The 21944-nt window shown below is 42.2% G+C and overlaps 1 protein-coding gene across 1 annotated transcript; it reads left to right on the top strand.

The window, feature by feature from the left end:
- The first annotated feature begins 9878 nt into the window (after positions 1-9878).
- Positions 9879-12494, top strand: BHLHE22 (basic helix-loop-helix family member e22). The gene has a single exon (XM_066266220.1). The coding sequence runs from the start codon at positions 10023-10025 to the stop codon at positions 11085-11087; it is 1065 nt and encodes a 354-aa protein (XP_066122317.1). The 5' UTR covers positions 9879-10022; the 3' UTR covers positions 11088-12494.
- The last annotated feature ends 9450 nt before the right edge of the window (positions 12495-21944 follow it).

Below are 21944 nucleotides of genomic sequence, written 5' to 3' on the forward strand. Positions count from 1 at the left end.
GCGTGCCGGGTGGATCCTGGTCGGGCGCATGCGGGAGTCTGTCTGACTGTCTCTCCCTATTTCCAGCTTCAGAAAAGAAAATGCAAAAAAAAAAAAATAATAATAATTAAAAAAAAAATTGAATTACTAGTAAAGAAGGTCAAATCAGATATGTCATTAAGTGAAAATATATATTGTTTATAAATATCATTATTATTTTGAAATACATTCTTGATCCAAACAACATAAAAGAATATAGTTTTAGGATATGAAAATTGAGGGCCAAAATTAGTTTAAAATTAGAAAAATATTTTTTAAAAGATAAAAAAATGAATAATGATGCAAAAAACCTAGAAGAAATAATAAAACTTTTATTTGTGTAATATTTTATTATTGAGCTTTTTAAATTGCAAAACAAAAATACTATATACATAACAAACAGTAAATATATGTCTGTCACCTATAATTCTTCACTTTTTATTGAAGTATTGAAATCAACTCATCAAAAACTCTCCAATTCCAGTCAAGTGTTCAGTGAACTTCTTTTAGATCTTTGCCAGCATGGATCTACCCACATACCTTTTTGTTTAAAAATAAATGTGACAGTGGTGTATTCTAAATTGCTTTTCAATTTAATTATGTGTCAGACACTTCTGATTTGACCTTCTTTACTTTTACAACAGCGTTCTACTTTATAGAATGGAGACAGCATAATTTATTTAATCATTTGCTTACTGAAGAACATTTAGGTTATTTTGTATTTTCTGCCATTACAGAAAATCCTTATACATATATTTAGTACTTATGCCATTATTTCCATAAGGCAATTCTTAGGTGTCAAAATCCTACTCACCTTCCCAGAAAGATTGTATCAATTTTTACTATAATAATTTTCTTCACAACTCTTCATAAATGTTAACTTTTTAAAACCTGGACTACTTTAAAACTTTTAATTTGGATTTTCTATCTCTTAATGATTATGTTTATCTTTTTATATCACTTTTGGACATTTCTATTATTTTGTTGTTAATTGCTAGAATAATTATTTTCCTACTGGACATTTTTTGGTTGTTCTATAGAAGCTCTTTGCATATTTGATGTATTTATTTTCTTCTCTTAATCTGCCATTGAGCCTTTAACCTTCTTAATGTTATCTTCCTTTGTAGAACAGGAATTTTAGTTTTTTTATATAGTTAAATATGTCAAACTTTTCCTGTGTGTGTCCTGTGATTTTTGCCTTGTTTATGAAGACATTTCCACCCCCATTCTCTAAAACCCATCTCTATAAATATAGTAATGTTATCATCACATTGCTTCAAATGTATTCCTAAATCCACATAGAATTGACTTAACACTGATTCTAATAAAATAATCAAATGTAAGTAGAAATTCTGTTCAAATACTTGTAGAATAATGAAACTTGTGGGCAATAAATAGCTGAGGTTAAAACAAACCTGATTACCTTTCTTGATAAAAAACAACTAAATTAATGGAGAATTTAGGAGATGGAGAAGCAGAGAAGGATAGGGGTACTGATGGCCTGGGAACATAAAAAGTCCCACAGAGATGGTCCCTACCCACCATGACCCTCAAAAGTGGCCCAAAAGTGAATTGCTGGCCCCATCTACTAGCAACAAAAGGTTGTGATAGAAAAAGTAAATAAAATACAAACCAACAATGATAATTAAAGGTGACAACACTGGTTCAAGTGAAACAGTCACAGAAGCACAGTCTCCTTTAATTAATGCCCTGAGGCAGTCAGGGAAGCCATAATGAATGGGTCCATTTTCCTCCCGAAGCTAAGTAGGATCAAGAAAATTGCCAAAGATTGTATAGCTCTTTGCTGAGAATCTGCGATTTCTATACCAGTTTGTATCTTTTAAAGCAATCTGCAACCAAGTTTGGACACTGCAAAAATCATAACTCAAAAACTTTGTTTGAAAAGAAAAGCAAATAAATACACTAAATGTATTTTTTGTCCTCCAATCTGCTTACTTACTTTTCCTCAGCCTTCCTTCAGTCCTTTTATTTGCCCCATGACCCTTGCTCTCAAAAACAGTGGGAATATGGGAAGCAACTCAAGAAAGTAAAAACACAGGGGTAGGCAAAAGTAGCTTTACTTTTGTTGTGAGTACACAAAACAGTTTATTCTTGTATGATTATTAATTAATTATTGTATTATTTCCCATACAAACAACTGTAAACCTACTTTTTCCCTGCCCTGTATTTAAGCACGTGATTACAAAACAATCTTTCTGGGAAAAATTCCAATTTCTTATCCATAAGGTAATGGGAGTTTTCTTTTTTAAGGGAGAGGCGGGGAGGCAGAAACAGACTCCCACACGTCCCCCGACTAGGATCTACCCTGCAAGTCCCCTACTGAGCGATGCTTTGCCCATCTGGGGCCACTGTTCCGTTGCACGACAACTGAGTTATTTTTAGTGCCTGAGGCGAAGCCATGGCGCCATCATCAGCACCTGAGCCAACTTGTTTAAATCATTTGAGCCATGGCTGTGGGAAAGGAAGAGAAAAAGAGAGGAGAGAGAGAAAAGGGGAATATCAGATGGTCACTTCTCCTGTGTGCCCTGACCAGGAATCAAACCCAGGACTTCCACGGGTCAGGCCAACGCTCTACCACTGAGCTAACTGGCCAGGGCCAAGTAATAAAAGATTTTAATTTTTTTTCATAAATAACTAAAGCCTAGGAGGCTCCCAAGTTACTTTTGGAATTAACTTTTAAAGTGTCCATGCCACATGGTAATACCCCTTTTTCAAACGAGCATTACACTACAATAGCCAGACATTCTGGTTTGTTAGCCAGCACCACTGCAGGCAAATGGTAGTCCCAGAAGATAGTCTGAGTGAAATAGTTCATCAGGGAAATATTAGTCTTATATTGAGGCACTTTTGCCATGGTGCCTTGTAGCTGTCGATATCCTTTTTCTAATACTTCCTTACCAACATGTAAATATAGCACAAACGTAAGTATCTGGGTGTGTGTGTGTGTGTATTTTTTAAAGTAAACAGCTCAATCAGTACAGTTTTCAGCCACATACATTAATAAAATAAGTTGAATATTTCTCAAACATAAGCTTAAATGATTGTCCAACAATACTGCATTGCTAGAATAGATCAAATGACCTCATCAAAATTGTTTAAAAAGGTGTCAAACTTATCCATATTAAATTTCAAAATTTAACTGTGAAAAGCTCCTAGCTAACCATCTGTTGATCTAGTTCTTCCTAAACATAATCTAATTTCTTTCAAACAGAAACTCTTGCATTGAGTAATTGAGTCCAAATATTTGGTTTAATAGATCTGCACTTTAATCAAATAAAATTAATCTTTCATCTGAACTGGTGTTTACATTTGTCTGTTTGATCTACAATGTTTTTGAAGGATATTCATAATATTTTGTATGCTATAAAAAAGCATAGCTACTTTTATTTATATTTCAAACAGCTGGCCTGAGTATATAATTATAGATAAAGAATGTTCTTAATTGGGATGTCCTCTTTAAGTTTTATCTTATTGATAAAAGGGAGCAAAGTTTTAAAAATACACTCCATAAACATTTTAATTCACAAAAGTGTTAGACGTTCAAAATTCTAATATGTGCATTAAGTTTTTGGAAAATCTTTTTAGTTTCAGGTGGTATTTCAGTCTCAGAAAGCCTTGGTAAGTCATCCTGAAAACTGAGATGAAAAGAATGTTAAATGAAGTAAAGGGTTATTACAAAATGGGGCAGACTATTTACTAATGTTGACTAGTCAAGTTCCATGAGGAACTAGGGGAATTTGTTACAACACACCATCATTTCACATTGGTCTCCTTTCTAATATATGTGGTAATTCACCCACAGAAATTAGGAAGAGAACTGCTTTTATTAAAAAATTTTTATTGGTTGATTTTTTAGAGAGGGAAGAAGGGAGAGAGAAAGAGACACAGAGAGACAGAGATAGGAATACCAGATCTGTTCCTGTATGTGCCTTGACCAGGGACCAGCAATCTCTGCACTTGGGGATGATGCACTAAGCAACTGAGCTAACTAGCCAGGCTGAAAATACTCACCTTTGAAAGAGATATCTGTTGGTGGATTGAATTTATAAAGTTAAGAATATCTTTCAGATAAAATGACTGGTTCAAGTACTGATTTGAAAAGTAACCTGTAATTTAATTCATACTGTAAAATTATGCATTTATGATAAATTAAATAATAATATTTATCATTAATCCCTATAATAATAGCTATTTTTGAACTTATGAAAACTGTGCAGATATAACATACAAACTCTTATTTACAAATTACTAGCTTCCAGGATTGGGTCTGACAACTTTTGATGCTCATGAATTTCCACTTCATATTTTTTAATTGTAATCGATTTATCACTGAAATCATTTTTAAGGCGTAAAATAAGGTCGTATTTGAATATTTCATATTCAACATTTCAGAATTGTCGCCATCCACCTCGATATTCTCCTCTTTGCCAGGAGATGGCGCTGTGGGTTTTAAATCTCAGAGCTAAAATCCCAAAGCAGAAGTCAATCCTTTTCAGTTTTTTCCCTTTCTTCGTGGCCAGCAAGCAAGCTCAAAAAGTGTTCAACAATTTTTCTTTAAAAAAATGTTTTTTGATAAAGATAATATTCGAAGGAAGAAACAGGTGTAACAGAAATTAGAATATCAGACCCTAGTGAGTGCAATTGAATGCAGGAGATCATCCTAATTAATTCTTCAAAACTCTTTTCACTTGCTTTTCTCTATTCCCCATCTGCATATCCCACATTGTTCTCTGGGGTCTCATCTGTGCAGCGCAGGCAACTAGTTTTTCCGCTCACCTTAAAATTTCCCATAATGCGAAAGACCCCACGGGCGCTAAGTGAGCCCTTATCTGGGGGACCCACCTGCGCGCTCGCGTGGGAACCCCAGTCGCACTGGAAAAGCTGCTTCTAGAGAGGTGAGAGTCTATCTTCAAAGTCTGTTCAAATTTAAGCTAACTTGTCGTCAAATAGTCCTGAGGATCTCCCTCTTTTACTTAAAAGAGATAAAGAAGAAAAGAATTATCTCCCTGAAAGAACTTTCCATCAACAGGTTTCCACTTTTCTACAGTCGAAGTCCTTAGAATTGCCAACACTTCAAAGCAGTTTTGAGGCTGGGGCCCTTGGCGTTCCGTTCCAGCTCCCTAGGCCCCTGCACGCTCGCTGCCTCCCGCCTCACTAGCCCCGCCTGTCCCCAAGACACACGTGGACCGACAGTATTTCGCTGCAGTGAGTTTTGTAGGACCTGGAGAATTGCGTAAGAAAATTCTGATTACAAAATGACACCGAATGGTACGACTTCAAGAGCTGGTCGGGTTTGAACTGCTCCGCCATTGAGTTGATCCTACATTCCCAAACCCCGCGGGGGCGCAGGATCGTGAACCTGAGCTGTGCAGGCTTCAAGCTGAGCTAAGTGCCACCAGACAGCACCGGGCGCGCGAGGTGCGGGGCAGGCATGCAACTTCAAGGTCAGCACGCCCGGCACCCGTCTGAAAAGCCGCCCAAGACTGCGCGCGCCCGGAGCGCAGCGGGGCGCACCCTGCTTCCACGCGGCGGGGGCGGGCTCCGGGCTGCCTTCTCCCCGCCGCCCCAGGGAGGGAGTCCCGCTGGGGTCTCCGGGTCCCAGCCAGATGCGATCTTCCAGATTGGACTTCTCGGCGGCCGGGAAGCGCCTCCGGAGAGGGGTCCCATTGCTCTCAGAGAATCTGCTTTCCAGAGCAGCTCCCAAGCGACAAGTTCGTGTCATTTTACCAAACTTTGCTTTTACTTTTTAGAATGTTCTCAGATATATTGAAACACACACACACACACACACACACACACACACACTCGCACACACGGACAATCCTCCCTTTCAGAAAACACACAGATACCCAAATCCCAGTGTTCCGGGTTCTCCTAACATTTTAATCTAGAAAAGTAATAAACTTGTTTATCGGGGCTATAGAAATAACAAAGAGGGACTCCAGGCTTTGCTCTTGAAAAGGAGATTAGATTTTGTTCCGTTCTGATTTTACTTAGGATCCTATTTCAAATTTCAAGCAAAGATTAATAAAGATGATCACTAAGAAATTTAAGTATGACTTTAAAAATTAGTTCAGTCTGAAGTTCAATACCCTCTAACTTCACTGCGGTGCTGCTTTTAGAATCCTTTCAAAACCGTAGGTATTTTTCCTCCTGGTGTAACAAAACTGTATTCATCTTTATACAATATGCTCTGGCGTCTGTGAATTTGGTCTACAACACTTGGCAGAGAAGGCTCCCTGTGCTGATGTCAGTGGGCCAGGGGGCATTTCGGCGCGAACCAGCCCAGCCCATCACCCAGGCGCTCGGCTGGCGGTGGCTGGACCGCGCCCACCCCTCCCCCTCCGCCCCCTGGTCCCGCCTGCCGAGTGGCCTGAGCTCCCCCACCCCGCCCCCGTCCTGCCGCGTGCGAAGGAAACAGTCCTTGCATTTTCTGTCCCCCAACTGCTTCGGTAACTCACAGTGACCTCTGAAAATTCACAGAGGACTTCACTTCCACTGGTTCATTCTCTGGGGTCATTTGTGAGTCCGGAGTTTTCCCCGCAGGCTAATTCCTACCCTTTTTAGACAGGAAACCAGAATGTGTTTATTTTGGCTATTCCTCTGCTACTTGTCCAACTTGCTGGTTATATCGGGAGCCCAGGCCCTTTTCCCGCTTCTTGGCTGAATCAAGTTCAAGTGCACACACAGATTTCCCGCTCTCCTGTGGCTCTAAGCCTTCAAGTCTAAGGCAAAGGGCAGTAAGTGAGCAGCTGACAGCCCTCCGCTAACCCGAAACCAGGCGGCGGGGTCCCACTCACGTGAGGAGAGAGCCTAGGCCGTGACTTAGGGCTGGCGACGATTAAACCAGGTAACGAGACACCGGGCAGATGTGTTTTCATTGCCCTGTAAGATAAATGCCGTGTTAAGTGCCTGACAACTTCCCAGAAGCAATCAGCAAAAGTTTACGAGTGCATAAACCTCAAAGACCATTCCCCGACGGTTGTTATAAGGCCCACATTTAGAGCTTCTATAAATTTTCCGGCACTTTCCCAAAGCTAAATTTCCAGTATCTAATAAGCGGCCGCCTCCTCCGGGGAGTCCTGGGGGATCTTCTTGAACCTCTAAGGAAAGAGGTTTGGGGCTCGGAGTGAAATAAAGTTGGACAGAAGTTTGTTCCAGAAGTGTGGATGGCTGGGGTGGGGTGGGGGTGTGACAGGAGGGCGTGGAGATGGGGTCGCGAAAAGGCCACGAGGTGCTCTTTGGTGCTGAGTAATCTGAGAGCGGCCAAGGACCAGGATCTGGACAGGGTCCCAGGTCTAAGCCGGGGCAGCAGGCGTCTGTCTGCTTTCTGTGGTCAGCCAGGCAGGCACGCCGGCCCTGCAGGGCACCGCGCAGCCCGAGCTCTCACCCGGCCCGGGAGTGCTAGATCCTTCGCCGCCCTCCCAGTGCCTACCCTCTGGCCGGCAGGAGTCCAGGTGTCCAGCAGAAAGTGCCAGCCCACTGGAAGGACAGGCTGGAGGAAGAAGCGAATCAGACATCCAGGACGTCTGAGTGTCTCCATGCCTCCCAAAGCCACCACGGTGGCAGCCTCGAGGACCTTCAGTAAGTTAGTATCAGGCTCACTAGACTCACCTACATGCTTATAGAGAACCTTTGTTTACTATCCCAGAAAAAGAAAGCTGCTAATTGGAAAACAATAATGGGGAGAGGGAGAGGTTAACAGCTGCGAGCGCCCGAGGGAAAGTGGGAAGAAAGCGGTGAGCTTGGGCTTTGGGGTCCCTAGGGAGACCCGTGGGGGGCGGGGGGGGGGCTCAAGCCTTCCAGAGCCGCGGGCCTGGGTCCCAGGCTGGAAAGTTCTCTCAGCCCGCGTGCTCCTCTGTCAATCTTTGGGTTCCAGTAAATCCTAAAGCTCGAAGGTAACCGACGACTGCTAAGTCTTTCTGTCCCCGGTAGACTGAATCTCGGGCAATTAACTTTGGAAACATAGCGCTGGGCCACTATTCAGCCTTTCCAGGTGACAATGCAGACGCCTCTGGTTGCCCCTCATCCTTCCTTTATGAAATAAGGCTCCCAACTGTTCTGATATTACCATTCAAAAACAGGTTCTGTGGCGAACCTCATTTGTGAATCTATTACAGAGATTAATAGATTATTTCTCCTTTTTTCAACTAATTCTCAGTTGGGAAATTTAACCATATGGTAAGGAGAGAATTAGAATTTCATCACATTAGAGCAAAATGTAATGAAAAGAGTCCAACACCTGGGGCCAACTCAGAAAGCCACAATTAAAAGGTTTTTAATGAAACCAGAGAAACCAAAAATTTCATAGGCTTCAGTAATTCTGCCACATAAGAAAGATTTATTGGAGGTGTTGGGAAATATTGTTTTTACTTATGTCAGAAGGATGAACACCAGCCGCTAAATACCATGTGCTCCCAGACACGCAAGTCGGGAGCTGGAGGGCGGCGTGTACCACTTCCCATGCGGAGAGGAGCACCGTCCTCACAGAGTTCCCTTCATCAGCTCTCTCAGAACCGCCAGGCAGGTCCAGCTGCCCCCGAACGGCTTCCTAGCCGTGGCAGTTACGTTTCCGGGCAAATCAATATGCACAAATGCCCTACTTGGTGTGGGAGAGGATTTGACTCCTGGTGAAGGAAGTTATTCTGAAACCACGGGATTTTAATCTGGAGGAAAGTTTGAGAAATCAGTTCCTCCTTCCTGTTTAGAAAATCGCGTGCTTCGGAGTCATCATCATTGTAGTCGTTATTTGGTAACCGCTGCAAAGATTCCCCCCCCCCTCCTCCTTTTAATCTAATGGGCTGCATAATCAATTTGCTCTTCATTTTTCTTCTTTTTATCTCCCCCAATCCGGGTTGGAAACGGGCGGGGGATGGGGTGGAAATAAGGCAGTATGTTCAAGGAGGACGATTGCTTTGCTGTCTCACTAGCTGGGAATCTAGGGTGAATTTTGAGCAAGTCAACGGGGACACCAGTCCCTCTACCCCCCAAAGTCCCATCTCCAAGTCCAGACCACTGTCATCCTATGGACATGGGAGGAGTATAATTCTCGCCCGTAAGGGTAATTTAGCACAAGATGAGACAGCAGTGGCGAGGGAAGGGCAGTGGGGGTGGGAGTGGGGGACAGTGGGAGGGGGCATCGGCTTTCCATGGGACTCCCAGGCTTCGCCGCCGATCTACAATTTGCTGAAGAAGCAAAGAACATCCTCGGCTCTAAGTAGGGCTTTTAGTGTGCTCATTGATGAGTGAAAGTCGCCACACATGTCAAGCTAAAGGCAGTTGTTGGGTTACTAACAGGACCCAGCGCCTTGCAAACATATGCGCTATGCTGTGTATACAGATGGCAGGCAGAATAACGGAGCAGGCGCCTTTTATAAAGCTCTAGCTGCTGCCTGTCTTCAGACCTGGGAAATGAAACTATTCAGACTCGCGGCCAGATAGCGCCTGCGATTGTTTGTTACCGTTTTAATCCTATTAATTAAAACGTTAACCTGATTGGGTAGAAAGCGCTGTCCCAACAGGCGAGTCTTCTTCATAATAACCTACTCAGAGATAATGATGTAAAAGACTCCCCCGTCTGTGGCGGCGGCTGGTTGATGGGTCCGGAAATCTCTTGAAGGTGAATCCAAGCAAGATAAACGGTGCGGAGAGGAGGCGCGGGGCTGGGCTCAGAGCAGCGGCGGCGGCGGCGGCGGCTCCACTCCCTCCGCGCCCACCCTCCCACCATGCGGGGCCGCGGCCCATGGTGAGCCCCAGCAGCCAGCACCATCGGCTGGAGACGAAGAAGAAGAAGAAGAGGAGGCGGCGAGCGCGGGGGAAGGCGAAAAAGAAAAAGAAGGGGAGAGGGCTGCCAACAGCACCGGGACCCACGCGCGCACTAGCCCCGGAGCCCGGCTCGGGAGCGTCTTCGGCGCCTCCTGACTCCCGAGCCGCGGCGGCGGCGGCCGGCGCGGCGGGCCCGGGCGACGCGCCGGCGCCGGACCATGGAACGCGGGCTGCACCTCGGAGCGGCCGCCGCGGGCGAAGACGACCTCTTCCTGCACAAGAGCCTGAGCACCTCTACGGCCAAGCGCTTGGAGGCGTCTTTCCGCTCCACGCCCCCGGGCATGGACCTGTCCCTGGCGCCGCCGCCTCGGGAGCGCCCGGCGTCCTCCTCCCCGTCGCCCCTGGGCTGCTTCGAGCCGGCTGATCCCGAGGGGGCAGGGCTGCTGCTGCCGCCGCCTGGGGGAGGCGGCGGCGGCGGCGGCGGGGTGGGCGTCCCCGGGCTGCTGGTGGGCTCTGCCGGTGTTGGGGGTGACCCTAGACTGAGCAGCCTGCCGGCTGGGGCCGCACTGTGCCTCAAATACGGCGAGAGCGCGAGCCGGGGCTCGGTGGCCGAGAGCAGCGGTGGCGAGCAGAGCCCCGACGACGACAGCGACGGCCGCTGCGAGCTGGTGCTGCGGGCCGGAGGCGCCGACCCGGGGGCCTCCCCGGGCGCGGGAGGCGGAGGAGCCAAGGCGGCGGAGGGCTGCTCCAACGCCCACGTCCACGGCGGCGCCAGCGCCCCCCCGGGCGCCCCCGGCGGGGGTAGCAGCAGCGCTAGCGGCGGCGGCGGCAGCAGCAGCAAGAAATCCAAAGAGCAAAAGGCGCTGCGGCTCAACATCAACGCCCGGGAGCGCCGGCGGATGCACGACCTGAACGACGCGCTGGATGAGCTGCGCGCGGTGATCCCCTACGCGCACAGCCCCTCGGTGCGCAAGCTCTCCAAGATCGCCACGCTGCTGCTCGCCAAGAACTACATCCTTATGCAAGCTCAGGCCCTGGAGGAGATGCGGCGCCTTGTCGCCTACCTCAACCAGGGCCAGGCCATCTCGGCTGCCTCGCTACCCAGCTCCGCAGCGGCGGCGGCTGCCGCCGCTGCTCTGCACCCGGCGCTGGGCGCCTACGAGCAGGCTACCGGCTACCCGTTCAGCGCCGGACTGCCCCCGGCCGCCTCCTGCCCGGAGAAGTGTGCCCTGTTCAACAGCGTCTCCTCCAGCCTCTGCAAACAGTGCACGGAGAAGCCTTAACCCCCCTCCCCCGGGGAAACACAGGACCGACCCAAAAGCTAGAGGAAAGGGGAAAGCTGCCCCCACCGCCTTTATTTTGGTCCTCTGGTAGTTGTGAAACACTTGCAGAGCAAACAAAGGAGAGGCGAGAACTGGGGAGTCGTGTCAGAGACAATTGGGACGTTAGCCTTGACATTCCCAGAATCTCGGTCTTTGGGGTGGGGAGGAAAAGAGGAGGGAGGTGGAGTTGGGCTGAAGTGTGGATGTCTTTTTTTCTCAGATAAGTGGCAACTTTGGTGGCAGCCTAGACCTCCAGGAAGCAGAGTTTTCCTTTAAAGTTAAAAATAAGTTGAGAAGTAGTCACTTGGTTATAAAGCGTGGAGAGTATTAAATGGCAAAATACTAATCCTACTAATAATTGTGAATTTGGCTAGTCCTGAGGGGGAGAGGAGGAGTCCGGGGTTGGGTGGCTTGTGGGACAGAATATTCATTCAGACAAATCAGAAAGGGGACTTGAAAATAAATTTTCATTCTGAGCCAGGAGAAAAACTTGAAAGGTAGATTTATTTAAGTGAAGATAAAAAAATAATAACACGAAAGAGACACGTTACTATGAAAGACTTGTATTTTTTATTGTCTCTGAACTTTAATCCTGTGAAACTGCTCAAAAGTTTTGGCAAGAGCGATATAAAAAACTGACTGTGGCTGAAAGAATTGCATTTTAAAATACTTATGTGCACCTTGTTACTTTCCACTCTACAATGATGTATTAGAGATTCATGGTATTTATTTGTTATTCTTCAATGACCCTTCCACATCAACAGTATTTATCATTTGTTAAGGTCATGGGTCTTATGTGCAGATTTTTTTCATGCCTCTAAAATTATGTTTTATTAACTCATACTGTGTGCCAAGTGTTTAAAAGGTTTATTTGCCAACAAGTATGAAGAGACCTATTGATGTATCTGAGCTGCTTAGGTTTATCAAAGGTCACCTGGATTTTTTTTCAGTTGCATCATCCCTGTATTTAAATTGAGCTTTAATAAATTGCTTCAGTCCAAAAATTACAGGAAAGGTGTATTCTTAATTGACAAATGAATTGATCTCTTTTTTCAAAGGGGACTCCTTTGCATTCTAAAAGGGAAAAGCGTCACAGCAATAGAACCTATAAGTAAAACCATGTTAAGCAAATATTTTTCCAGGCTGTGCTGTGGATTTTTAAAAGGTCTAATTTAATTGCATTTAATATATGTGTACATATATAAGTTATTTTAACTGTGAAGAATTATTTAAGTTGAAAGACTGGTTTGATTTCCCTATGGTGTGAAATCCTTTGTTATTTTTCTAAAAAATAAAATTTAAAAACAAATAAAATAAAGCTAAGGAAGAGCAAGGAGCTATTTACCCAAAGTGAGCTTTCAGTTTTAGTTTGCATGGCTGTTTGCCTGCCTTTCTATCCGCAAAAATCAAGAAAACCTTTTTATTTCAAAAAAAAAAAAAAAAAGGAGTCCTGCTATTTTCCACTCCTTACAGATAATACACATTTAGTTTGTCAGGTTGGATGGTGAGTTGGGAGCTGTGATGGATCTATTGGTGGGTTTTGGATGTATAAAGAATGATATATATATTCAATAGGTCAATCAGACTATGACAGCTATGTATGACCATTTGTATGTGTATCTATGTCAGAAAGAATCTTTATTAAAATATTTTGATCAAACATTTTATTATGCTGTGCTTTGTGGAGGTAGCAGTCACCTCTCTTCTGTTTTACTATTTTTTGAAAGGTAACCAAAAAGAAAGGAGTTTCAGAGAAGTAAAGTTTTGTTAGGGATATACAATTAGGAGTGACCCTAATTCACTTGTTTACTTGTTCAAAGGAAGATGGCTGGGCCTGGTCATTGGAGGAGAGAAAAATAGGGGTGGTGAGACTGAAAGGAGGTCTAGAATTTCCATCTGCTGGCATAACTTTGAAGGCCATGTTGTCCCTGGAATTCTTTTCTACTTGTATGGCCTTGCTAACCGTGCCAGAGCCCATCAAAGATGGTTAAGTTTCTTATAAGACTTTTGATCAAAACTTCAATTTCCAAACTGCCCAAAAGCCGAGGAAAAGAGATGCATTTGGATCCTCTGAGGAAGAATTTTATTGTGGCTGTCCACATTTTTTTCTGACAGGAATCAACTAGGTTGAATTATAAGTGTAAACAGTGCCCATTGAGATGTTCAAAACTAACTAGTGTTGCTTGTTAATGAGACTTTTAGGGACTCTGGATAAACTGGCCATAAATTCTATTAAAGAATTTCTGTATAGGCTTGGTATGTGGACCTGAGTGACACCCTCAAATATTGAAGGTTTGATTTTTTATTGTAGTGGAGGTTGTAGAGATGGTGGTGGTAAAGTTATAGTGCTTCTTCTATAGGCATTTGGCTAAGTGCATTTTTGTCTGTATGCCTCAGTTCAGAATGATGTTCCTAAATGCCATCAAACTTAGTGGGGGGTGAGGGAGGTATTTTCTGCTCCACTTGCCATCAAAAAAGATTAATCAGAACATAACTTTTCAGAAAACATAACAGCAAAGGGCCTTGAAGCTGGAGCCCTCCCAGTCTGGGAGTGGGGGGTAGAGGGAGGGAAGAGACCAGGGCTGCCCCCAGGCAGGAGGAGACCCGTCTCTTAGCATTTACCAGACAAAGCCTGGGTGCATCTAATTATGATTATTAAAACAATTTCCATGACGATGTCTAATATTATGTTAATTTGAAAACAACTGTGTATGAAAACTGTCGACTATAATACCTAAATTCATTTAATGAAACACATCGTTAAGGCAATTAAACCTCCTGGATGTGATTAAGAAACATAATTACGACACTGTTCTGCGCCATAATTGGGTGTCTTTAATCAAGGGGTAAAGTGATCAGCAACACAGCCATTAGTTTGTATTGTTCTGGGCCTGCTGTCCATCATTCTGATTAGGAATTAAACACAGCCACCATCAATGGATTTTTTTTTCTTTTTTTGCATATTAACATTGTAGGGGACACATTTGCTGCAAGATTTACTGCTTAGTATTTCTCATTATTAAATAGGTCTCCTTGAAACACTTCCTCTGCAACTTCATACTGTTCAACTATTATAAAATTTGTACAAATAATAATTTTTGAACTTCAGGAGAGAAAGAAATACCCTCCTTTCACCCTTTAATAACTCAGTCTGCAGTCTTAATCCTGAAACAGACTTGAAATAGATGGGGGTAGGGAAAAGAAGAGGATGTTGAGAATAAGTCAAATATCAGAGGAATATGCACAATAATTAAAAGTAGCAGGTTAATAACATTTTTATTTTGAGAATTTCAGGTCAATCAGATCTCTTTCCAAAGGCAGGAGTTGAGCAGCATTTGGTTCTAGGACTACACGTAGGACATCTGAAAGGAACTGCAAAGAGGTTTCAGGTGATTTACGTAGGTGGCCTTCCTGGCCTAACCTTAACCTTTCCAAAGTTGCTTCAGCAGCAGCTTTTAGAGAAGGTCACTGAGAGATGGAGAGAATTCTTCCTTCACCTAGCAAACCTCCGGGGGCAACTTTTCTTCTGAGGTTTGAGTCTCGAATTTCGGCCCAGTCTGGAAAGCTGGACCATACAATTGTGGGCTCCAGAGGTCCTTCCAGTTTGCAGCATCTAGGTCGAGGCTGGGTGACTCAGCACTGGGGATGGGCTTGGGGGGCGGCCAGTGAGGTCTTGGCCGAAGTGTCCGTGGAGCGGGGCAGACAGGCTGGCCCTAAGACCTCCGCTGCTGCCCTGAGCCTGTTCCAGAACCAATGCTCCCTGGGGCGCTCCCCCAGGCGCACCACCCGGCGGATCCCGCTGCTCACTTTTCTTAGGAGCTGAGAGTGGTCTGATGAGGCCAACCGCAGACCCAAAATCCCACTTAGCCTTTTTTTCCACCTGTCTCCTTTTGCAGTTTCTCTCTAATTTCAATTTCCTTCTCTAATTTCCAATTCCCTCTTAGGTTTCACCTCCAGTTTGACACTGGGAATCGACGTAAGCGCCGGGACTTTTCGTGGACTCCTACAGAACCAGCAAATGATCATCTTTAAAGAGCTCACTAGTAACCCTCCTTTTCCCTCCCCGTCAGTGCGTGCGTATGAGTGTGTGTGTGTGTGTGTGTGTGTGTGTGTGTGTATGTGCGCGCGCGCGCGCGCGCACTCCACCCTTCAGCTGGGCATGCCCTCCAAGACTCTGTATTGAGCTTAAAATCTTCTTTCTTTGCCACCCACCACCCATCTTTACTGCCAAAAGCTCACTAGGGGGGCCCAGAGTCAGGACCTTCGTTTTCCACGCACTTTTGGTCTCGGACGTCGGAACCGAACCTTTCTATGCGCCCCGGACCTTGAGATTGTTCCAGCATGAGTGGCATTGACTTTTCCAACGTAATGACTTATGAAAGATATAATCATGTGTTAAATTGAATCCTCCGTTTAACTGTTAATGGTGTGCTCTGGGCACATTTACGTATTGGATGCTATGGTAACTAATTACCACTAGGGAAAAAGATAATACACTTCCCAGACTTTGAAAAATAATGATGAGAGTTTACTTCCCGGCTCGCAGCACATTGTGGTGGCTCGGCGACGAGCAAGTAGAAGACTCGAAAGTGTGCTCATGGAAGGCGGGAGGTAATGAATCCTGGTCAGGCGAGGCTCCTTAGTAAAACCTTTAATGAAATGTAGGTTGGGGGCGGAGGGGTGTCAACTACACAATGGCGCCTCTAAACAAAATTAAATTGCAAAAGATAAACATCAGAAACATACATAAGTTTTCTTTTAATTAAAATGTGGGTCAGACTAAATTATCCACGTGCCAAGCAACTTTACATCAATTAACATTGTATGTATGGGCAAAATAAATGAGCCCGTTTCCTGCGGGCTCTGTTGGCATTTATACCTCGAGGCCCGTGCATTGCCAAGCCAATGAGCTGCAGGTTGATTAAATCTGGCCGTTTTAAATCAGACATTGGGAACAGTAGATGGTAGGAGGGGAATAGGAGGGAAAACGAGGAGACAGTAATTTAAGTTCAAAAGTATGAACTTTCGGGTTAATAGAGTTCTTTTTCTCCCCGCGGGATCTCTGGCTCCTCTGGGCGACTTCTACGTGTTTACTGTAACCAGGGTTCTGTAGGCTGTGTGAATACCTTGGTGTCAGTTTCACTCCAGGGCCAGGGTCAGTGCTGGGGACCTGGGAGTGCAGAAGGACAGAGGGATGGTTGGTCCACAGTTCAGCCGGCCCAAGTTTGCAGATAGAAAGATGTCCACAATAAGGGGGCCCATAGTGCTGCTCAGCTCGCGCTGCGCAGGGGGAGGGGCTGGGATCCGCGTCTGCGGAGCACACCTTTGCCCCGTGCCTCGCCTGGACTGGCACTCCGAGTCACTCCCAGGGACGCAAAGCCATCCAACTTCCATGTTCTTAGGAACAAGAAGCGAACTTAAGAGACTGCCTCAAACTCCTTCGAGGGGTGGCACTAGGATCGGGCTGCACCCTCGTGGCTTGGTGGCTCCAGGGCAGATGTCAGGCTTGTCAAGAGCACCCCGCAGCCGCGCTAAACCCCGGAATTGTGCGAAGATGCCTCAGTTTTAACCTCTAAATACCTCTTTGCTAACTAGCAAAACTCTTTGTTTTCTTTCCCTGAGGTTTGATTTGAGTTAAATTCTACCACTTTTTCTAAATTACTCGTCTTAACATGATCCAGGCACCTTCTGAACTAATGCAAAATTATCAGGTACCCGAGTGTGTGTCCACGTGCGTGTGTGACTTTTCTTCCTTTCCTTTCTTCTGTGTTCTTTAATTTGGGTAATACAGAAATCCAGTTTGGAAAGCTCTGGAAGAGATGTGACCGTGCTGGGAAGGTTAGACGGTAAAGGAAAAGAGGATTTGCATTTACCTTCTACTCCTTCCCCCATTTATGATGGACAAGCCTATCTTACAAGTCACCAGTGTGCTTTGGTAGGGGAGTTGGCTTTAATTATGCACACTGTGATATCATTCTCCTTACCAGTTTGGGAAAGAGTTAATTCTTTCCCAAAGACCATAGTTGCCCTTGTCTTCTCAACCTGATTCAGAGATGCAATAAAATATGAAGCAAATTTATGATCTGTTTCAAGCATTTTATTGCTGTATTTTTAAATTCATATATGCACATATAAGAACTATGATCTGTGAATAATTTGAAATGCTATAGTAGAATGATACATTTTAGATAAAACATAACCATATCTTTATATAATTGTCTCAGATTAAAATAAAAAAGAAAAATAGATTTCTAATGTGGACCAAACTAAAAAACTAATGACAGCCATAAACTGCTAACCAACCATAAATTAACATCTTCATCAAATGCTAAAATGGTATCAGTGGTTATATAAAGTAATTGTTATTTCTCCTTATAAGTTTGAGAATAAAGTTCAGGGATATTTAAAGGATCCATTATTTACAAATGCTTGACAATCTTAAAAGAGTTCATATTTTATTAGGAGGATGGTTGCAACACAAATCTGCTATGTTAATAGAGATGTTTAGAGATGAGGATTTAGATTTAAACATAAAAGTGCTTCATGGCCTAACCTCCTTTTATGCATTTATAGACTCTGGCAATTACTGAAGAACTTGGTATGAGGATTTCTTTGTTAAATACCCTTTTTCTCCTCTTTGAAAAGAGAAGACAAATAATAGCATATTATGTACCTAACTGGTTAAAACATTAGCTCATGCACCGTCTCTTCAAGGAAGTAAGTACTGCCACATTTGCCAGGTATAGTCTCTCTGCAGAGCTCTGGTCAAAATTCAGGTGCCGGGCTGAGCCTATGCCCTCCATCTGAGACTTCTCTGCAAAGAAAATGGTTTTCTTAAGCAGGCTTCCACAGAAACATGAAGAGCCATGGAGGAAGAGAGGAAATCAGGAAGTAGGGTCAGGGAATAATTCAATTTTCTTTTGGAAAAGAATCAGGCACGCATATTTTTAAAGTGTAGATTTCTCAAGAGAGTAAAATCTGGAATTATTTAACAAAGTAAGCTCTTTTTAAAGCTTAGAAAAATTTTTTTATTGGAAACAAAGCACTTTGAACTATGGAGAATTCTAGTGGCATACATATTAAAATGCTTCTGCCATTCAGATGCTATTTACAGTATATTGCTCTATGGGGTATTATTGCGGACAATCATCTCCAAAGGTCAAAGATGAACTAAGATCTTCACTGACTAAGTCTTAGGATCACTCTTTGGTTTAACTTTTTGCAAGCATGGTTTAGTATAAAGACCTTCTTCTTAAAAATAAATATTATTTTACAGCTCTTCTGTAAATCTAAAATTAGTTCCAGATAAAAATTTCTTAAAAAGCTGAATACTTAATTTCAAAACAGAAGAAAATGTTACATCCTGTAACCTATAGATTCATAAAAAATTCAAAAATAATTTCAAATACTTAAAAAATATTTTACTTAAAGTATAAAACAAAGTATTTATTAAACTTTAAGTATATTGGCCAGTTCTTAGAAGTTATGAATAAAAGTACTTCCATTTAAACATGTAATCAATGCATTTACTAAAAAAACATGCATTTTCACATAATAATGACATACATTTTATTGCTAGTTCTTAAAAACAAAAGTAATATGGAGGAAATGTTCTCTTGAAACTAAACTAAACAAAACAAAAAAACTACAAACCCAACTAATAAATACTGTGTTTAAATTTGACTCAGTAATAAACCATTAGATATTAGTACATTTACCTGTTATATTCCCTCTAATTTCTCTTATAAGCACAAAATGTTATAAGGGAAATAAAATGCTGTTTAAACATTTACTTTCTGTGTAGTCTGTGATATAGCATGCTCTCCTTATAAAAATGAGTACATTTAGAAATTGAGAACATACCTTATCCTTCAAATAATTAACAATAAATGTATCAAACACTTAAAATTATTGAACCTAACCATAGTATATTGTTCCTATCTGGTTATACCCTGAATAGAAAATGCACATTATTATTCACATGATCATGGCTATTCCAGAGAATTCTGCAAAAATTTTGTTTACTCAACATATATTTTTGAGAGTAAATTGAAAACAAAGATAATTATTTCATAAATTGTCCATTTAAGGACATAATTTATTGTGATTATTAAGCACTACTGAACTTACTAGTTCAAATGCACATGAATACCTTCAGAGTCTGAGGTGAGTTCCTTTAAAACAGGGGTTGGGAAACTTTTTGGCTGAGAGAGCCATGAATGCCACATATTTTAAAATGTAATTCCATGAGAGCCATACAACGACCCGTGTACGTTACGCATTATTCAATAAAAATTTGGTGTTGTCCCAGAGGACAACTGTGATTGGCTCCAGCCACCCACAACCATGAACATGAGCGGTAGGAAATGAATGGATTGTAATACATAAGAATGTTTTATATTTTTAACAGTATTATTTTTTTTAAAGATTTGTCTGTGAGCCAGATGCAGCCATCAAAAGAGCCACATCTGACTTGCGAGCCATAGGTTCCCCGGCCCCTGCTTTAAAACCTTAATGACTCACAGGGGTGTCTCTTGGAATAGCCAAGTATCCCAGTGAAATGCTGTATGTCCAGTTACTGAAGGAGCCATGGTTTATTTTCATCAGCAGCATTCTGTATTAGATGCTTTTTTTTTATAGTTTAGATTTCAGCTTTATGAATAAATGGAATACTGTCCAAATATTATTGTTGTATTTATAATTTGTGGTAAAGTGATCCACAGAAGACAAAGACCATATCTAATGGGAATCTCTCTCTCATTTCTTGTTGTTCTTATACATCTTTCCACAGTATAACAATTATTAAAACGTGTAGCATAACAAGGTTGGCCTGTTAAAATAAACTTATTAAAAAGCTTACTAGTCACTGATAATTCCTGGATCTGTGATAACTTCCCACATAAATAACTAAGCTAAAATATATATAAAAAAAACTACGCTAAATATAACAATTTTTTTAAAATATGCTTTTAAGGAAAGTATCAGAATATAAAAATGTGTGTGTGTGTGTGTGTGTGTGTGTGTGTGTGTTTTAGGGGATGAGAATGTAAGGATAACTCACCCAGCAAAAGTATTTCCCAAATAATTTGCTACTTGTAATCAAATCTAACATGTTCTTCGTAGAAAAATAAGAAGACATAGTCATTCACCTGTGCTTTAAAAGTTGATTTATTGAATTCCTGTTGTAAATAAAAGAAAATTAAATTGATTTACAAAGCATTTTTCTAAATTGATGTACAAAGTGTTTTTCTCACCCAAAATCTAAAGATAATATGTTTCCTCATAAATCCACATATATACCATTTTAAAATAAAAAGATAATATTAAAAAAATGATTCAGGACAAATTTTAAAAGAATATTCAACATTCCTCTGCCTAAGAAATGTTTTTAACATAAATATTGCCAAATTATCTCCTATCTAAAAATGTGTAGTAGAGTTTTTCATGAATTAAATTTATCTTACTCAAGAAGGTATTATAAACAGAATAGGCATTTACAGCTAAAAAGTTTAAACATCAATGATCAGTGATTTAGATTAATATTATGAAGTGGGATAAGTAATAATTGCTTTAGATAAATACTAGAGTTTTATGTGATCGCTCATTATAATTTAAAGTAATGCTACAGGGGATGTAATCTTGGCTTGCTAACTTTTTCTTAATTATGTGAATATGAATACCTAATAATGCAGTCAAATAAATAATAGTTTGCAACATTGGTGAACTTAATAGGTTAAGACAGTGCACATTCTACTGGCAAACAATTCTTGTTCTATAATTATTAACATTATTTTATACTAAGATCAAAACCTGGAAAAAATTTTTTCCTTTGATCTTTGAAATTGGTTTTAAGATTCTACTGTTAATTTAGAAGATGCTTATAGAAAAAGGTACCTATGTTATTTTTTATGAGAAAATAAGGAGAAGCAATCCTGCAAATTTTGAGTCAGGAAGCTTCTTTGCCTTAGACTCATGACCCAAACTTTATTATAAAATGGAGAAGATATAATGAAGTATGCCAGGAAAACAGAGACAGGCAGATAAAATTTCCTATATAAGTTGTTTTATCACATGCCTTATTTAATAATACACAGTTTTTATCTTAATACTTTCAAAGCATGGCTTGACCAGGTAGTGGTGCAGTGGATAGAATGTCAACCTGGGATGCAAAGGACCCAGGTTCAAAACTCTGAGGTTGTCGGCATGCGTGTGGGCTCACCAGCTGAGCGTGGAGTCACTGGCTTGAGCATGGGATCATAGCCATGACCCAGTGGTCATTTGTTTGAGCCCAAAAGTTGCTGGCTTGAAGCCCAAGGACCCTGGCTTGAGCCCAAGGTCACTTGCTCTGCTATTGCTTCTGGGTCAAGGCACATATGAAAAAGCAATCAATGAACAACTAAGGTGCCACAACAAAGAATTGATCCTTCTCATCTCTCTCCCTTCCTGTCTGTCTGTCCCTAGCTGTCCCTTTCTCTCTCTGTCATACACATAAAAAAATACCTTCAGAGCATTTTATTTTTGCTAATTGAATGCATTGTTACTGTTGGTCATTGATATCAAATAACATTACTAGTTATTCATTTACTTTAATTGGAAACTTAGGGGAGACTTACAAATGAAAAGATAGGGGTTTTTTTTTTGTTTGTTTTTTGTTTTTTCAGAGACGGAGAGAGAGTCAGAGAGAGGGATAGACAGGGATAGACAGACAGGAATGGAGAGATGAGAAGCATCAATCATCAGTTTTTTCTTGCAACACCTTAGTTGTTTATTGATTGCTTTCTCATATGTGCTTTGACCGCAGGCCTTCAGCAGACAGAT

Source organism: Saccopteryx bilineata, chromosome 3 (assembly GCF_036850765.1).
Source record: "Saccopteryx bilineata isolate mSacBil1 chromosome 3, mSacBil1_pri_phased_curated, whole genome shotgun sequence".
Classification (NCBI taxonomy): Eukaryota; Metazoa; Chordata; class Mammalia; order Chiroptera; family Emballonuridae; genus Saccopteryx; species Saccopteryx bilineata.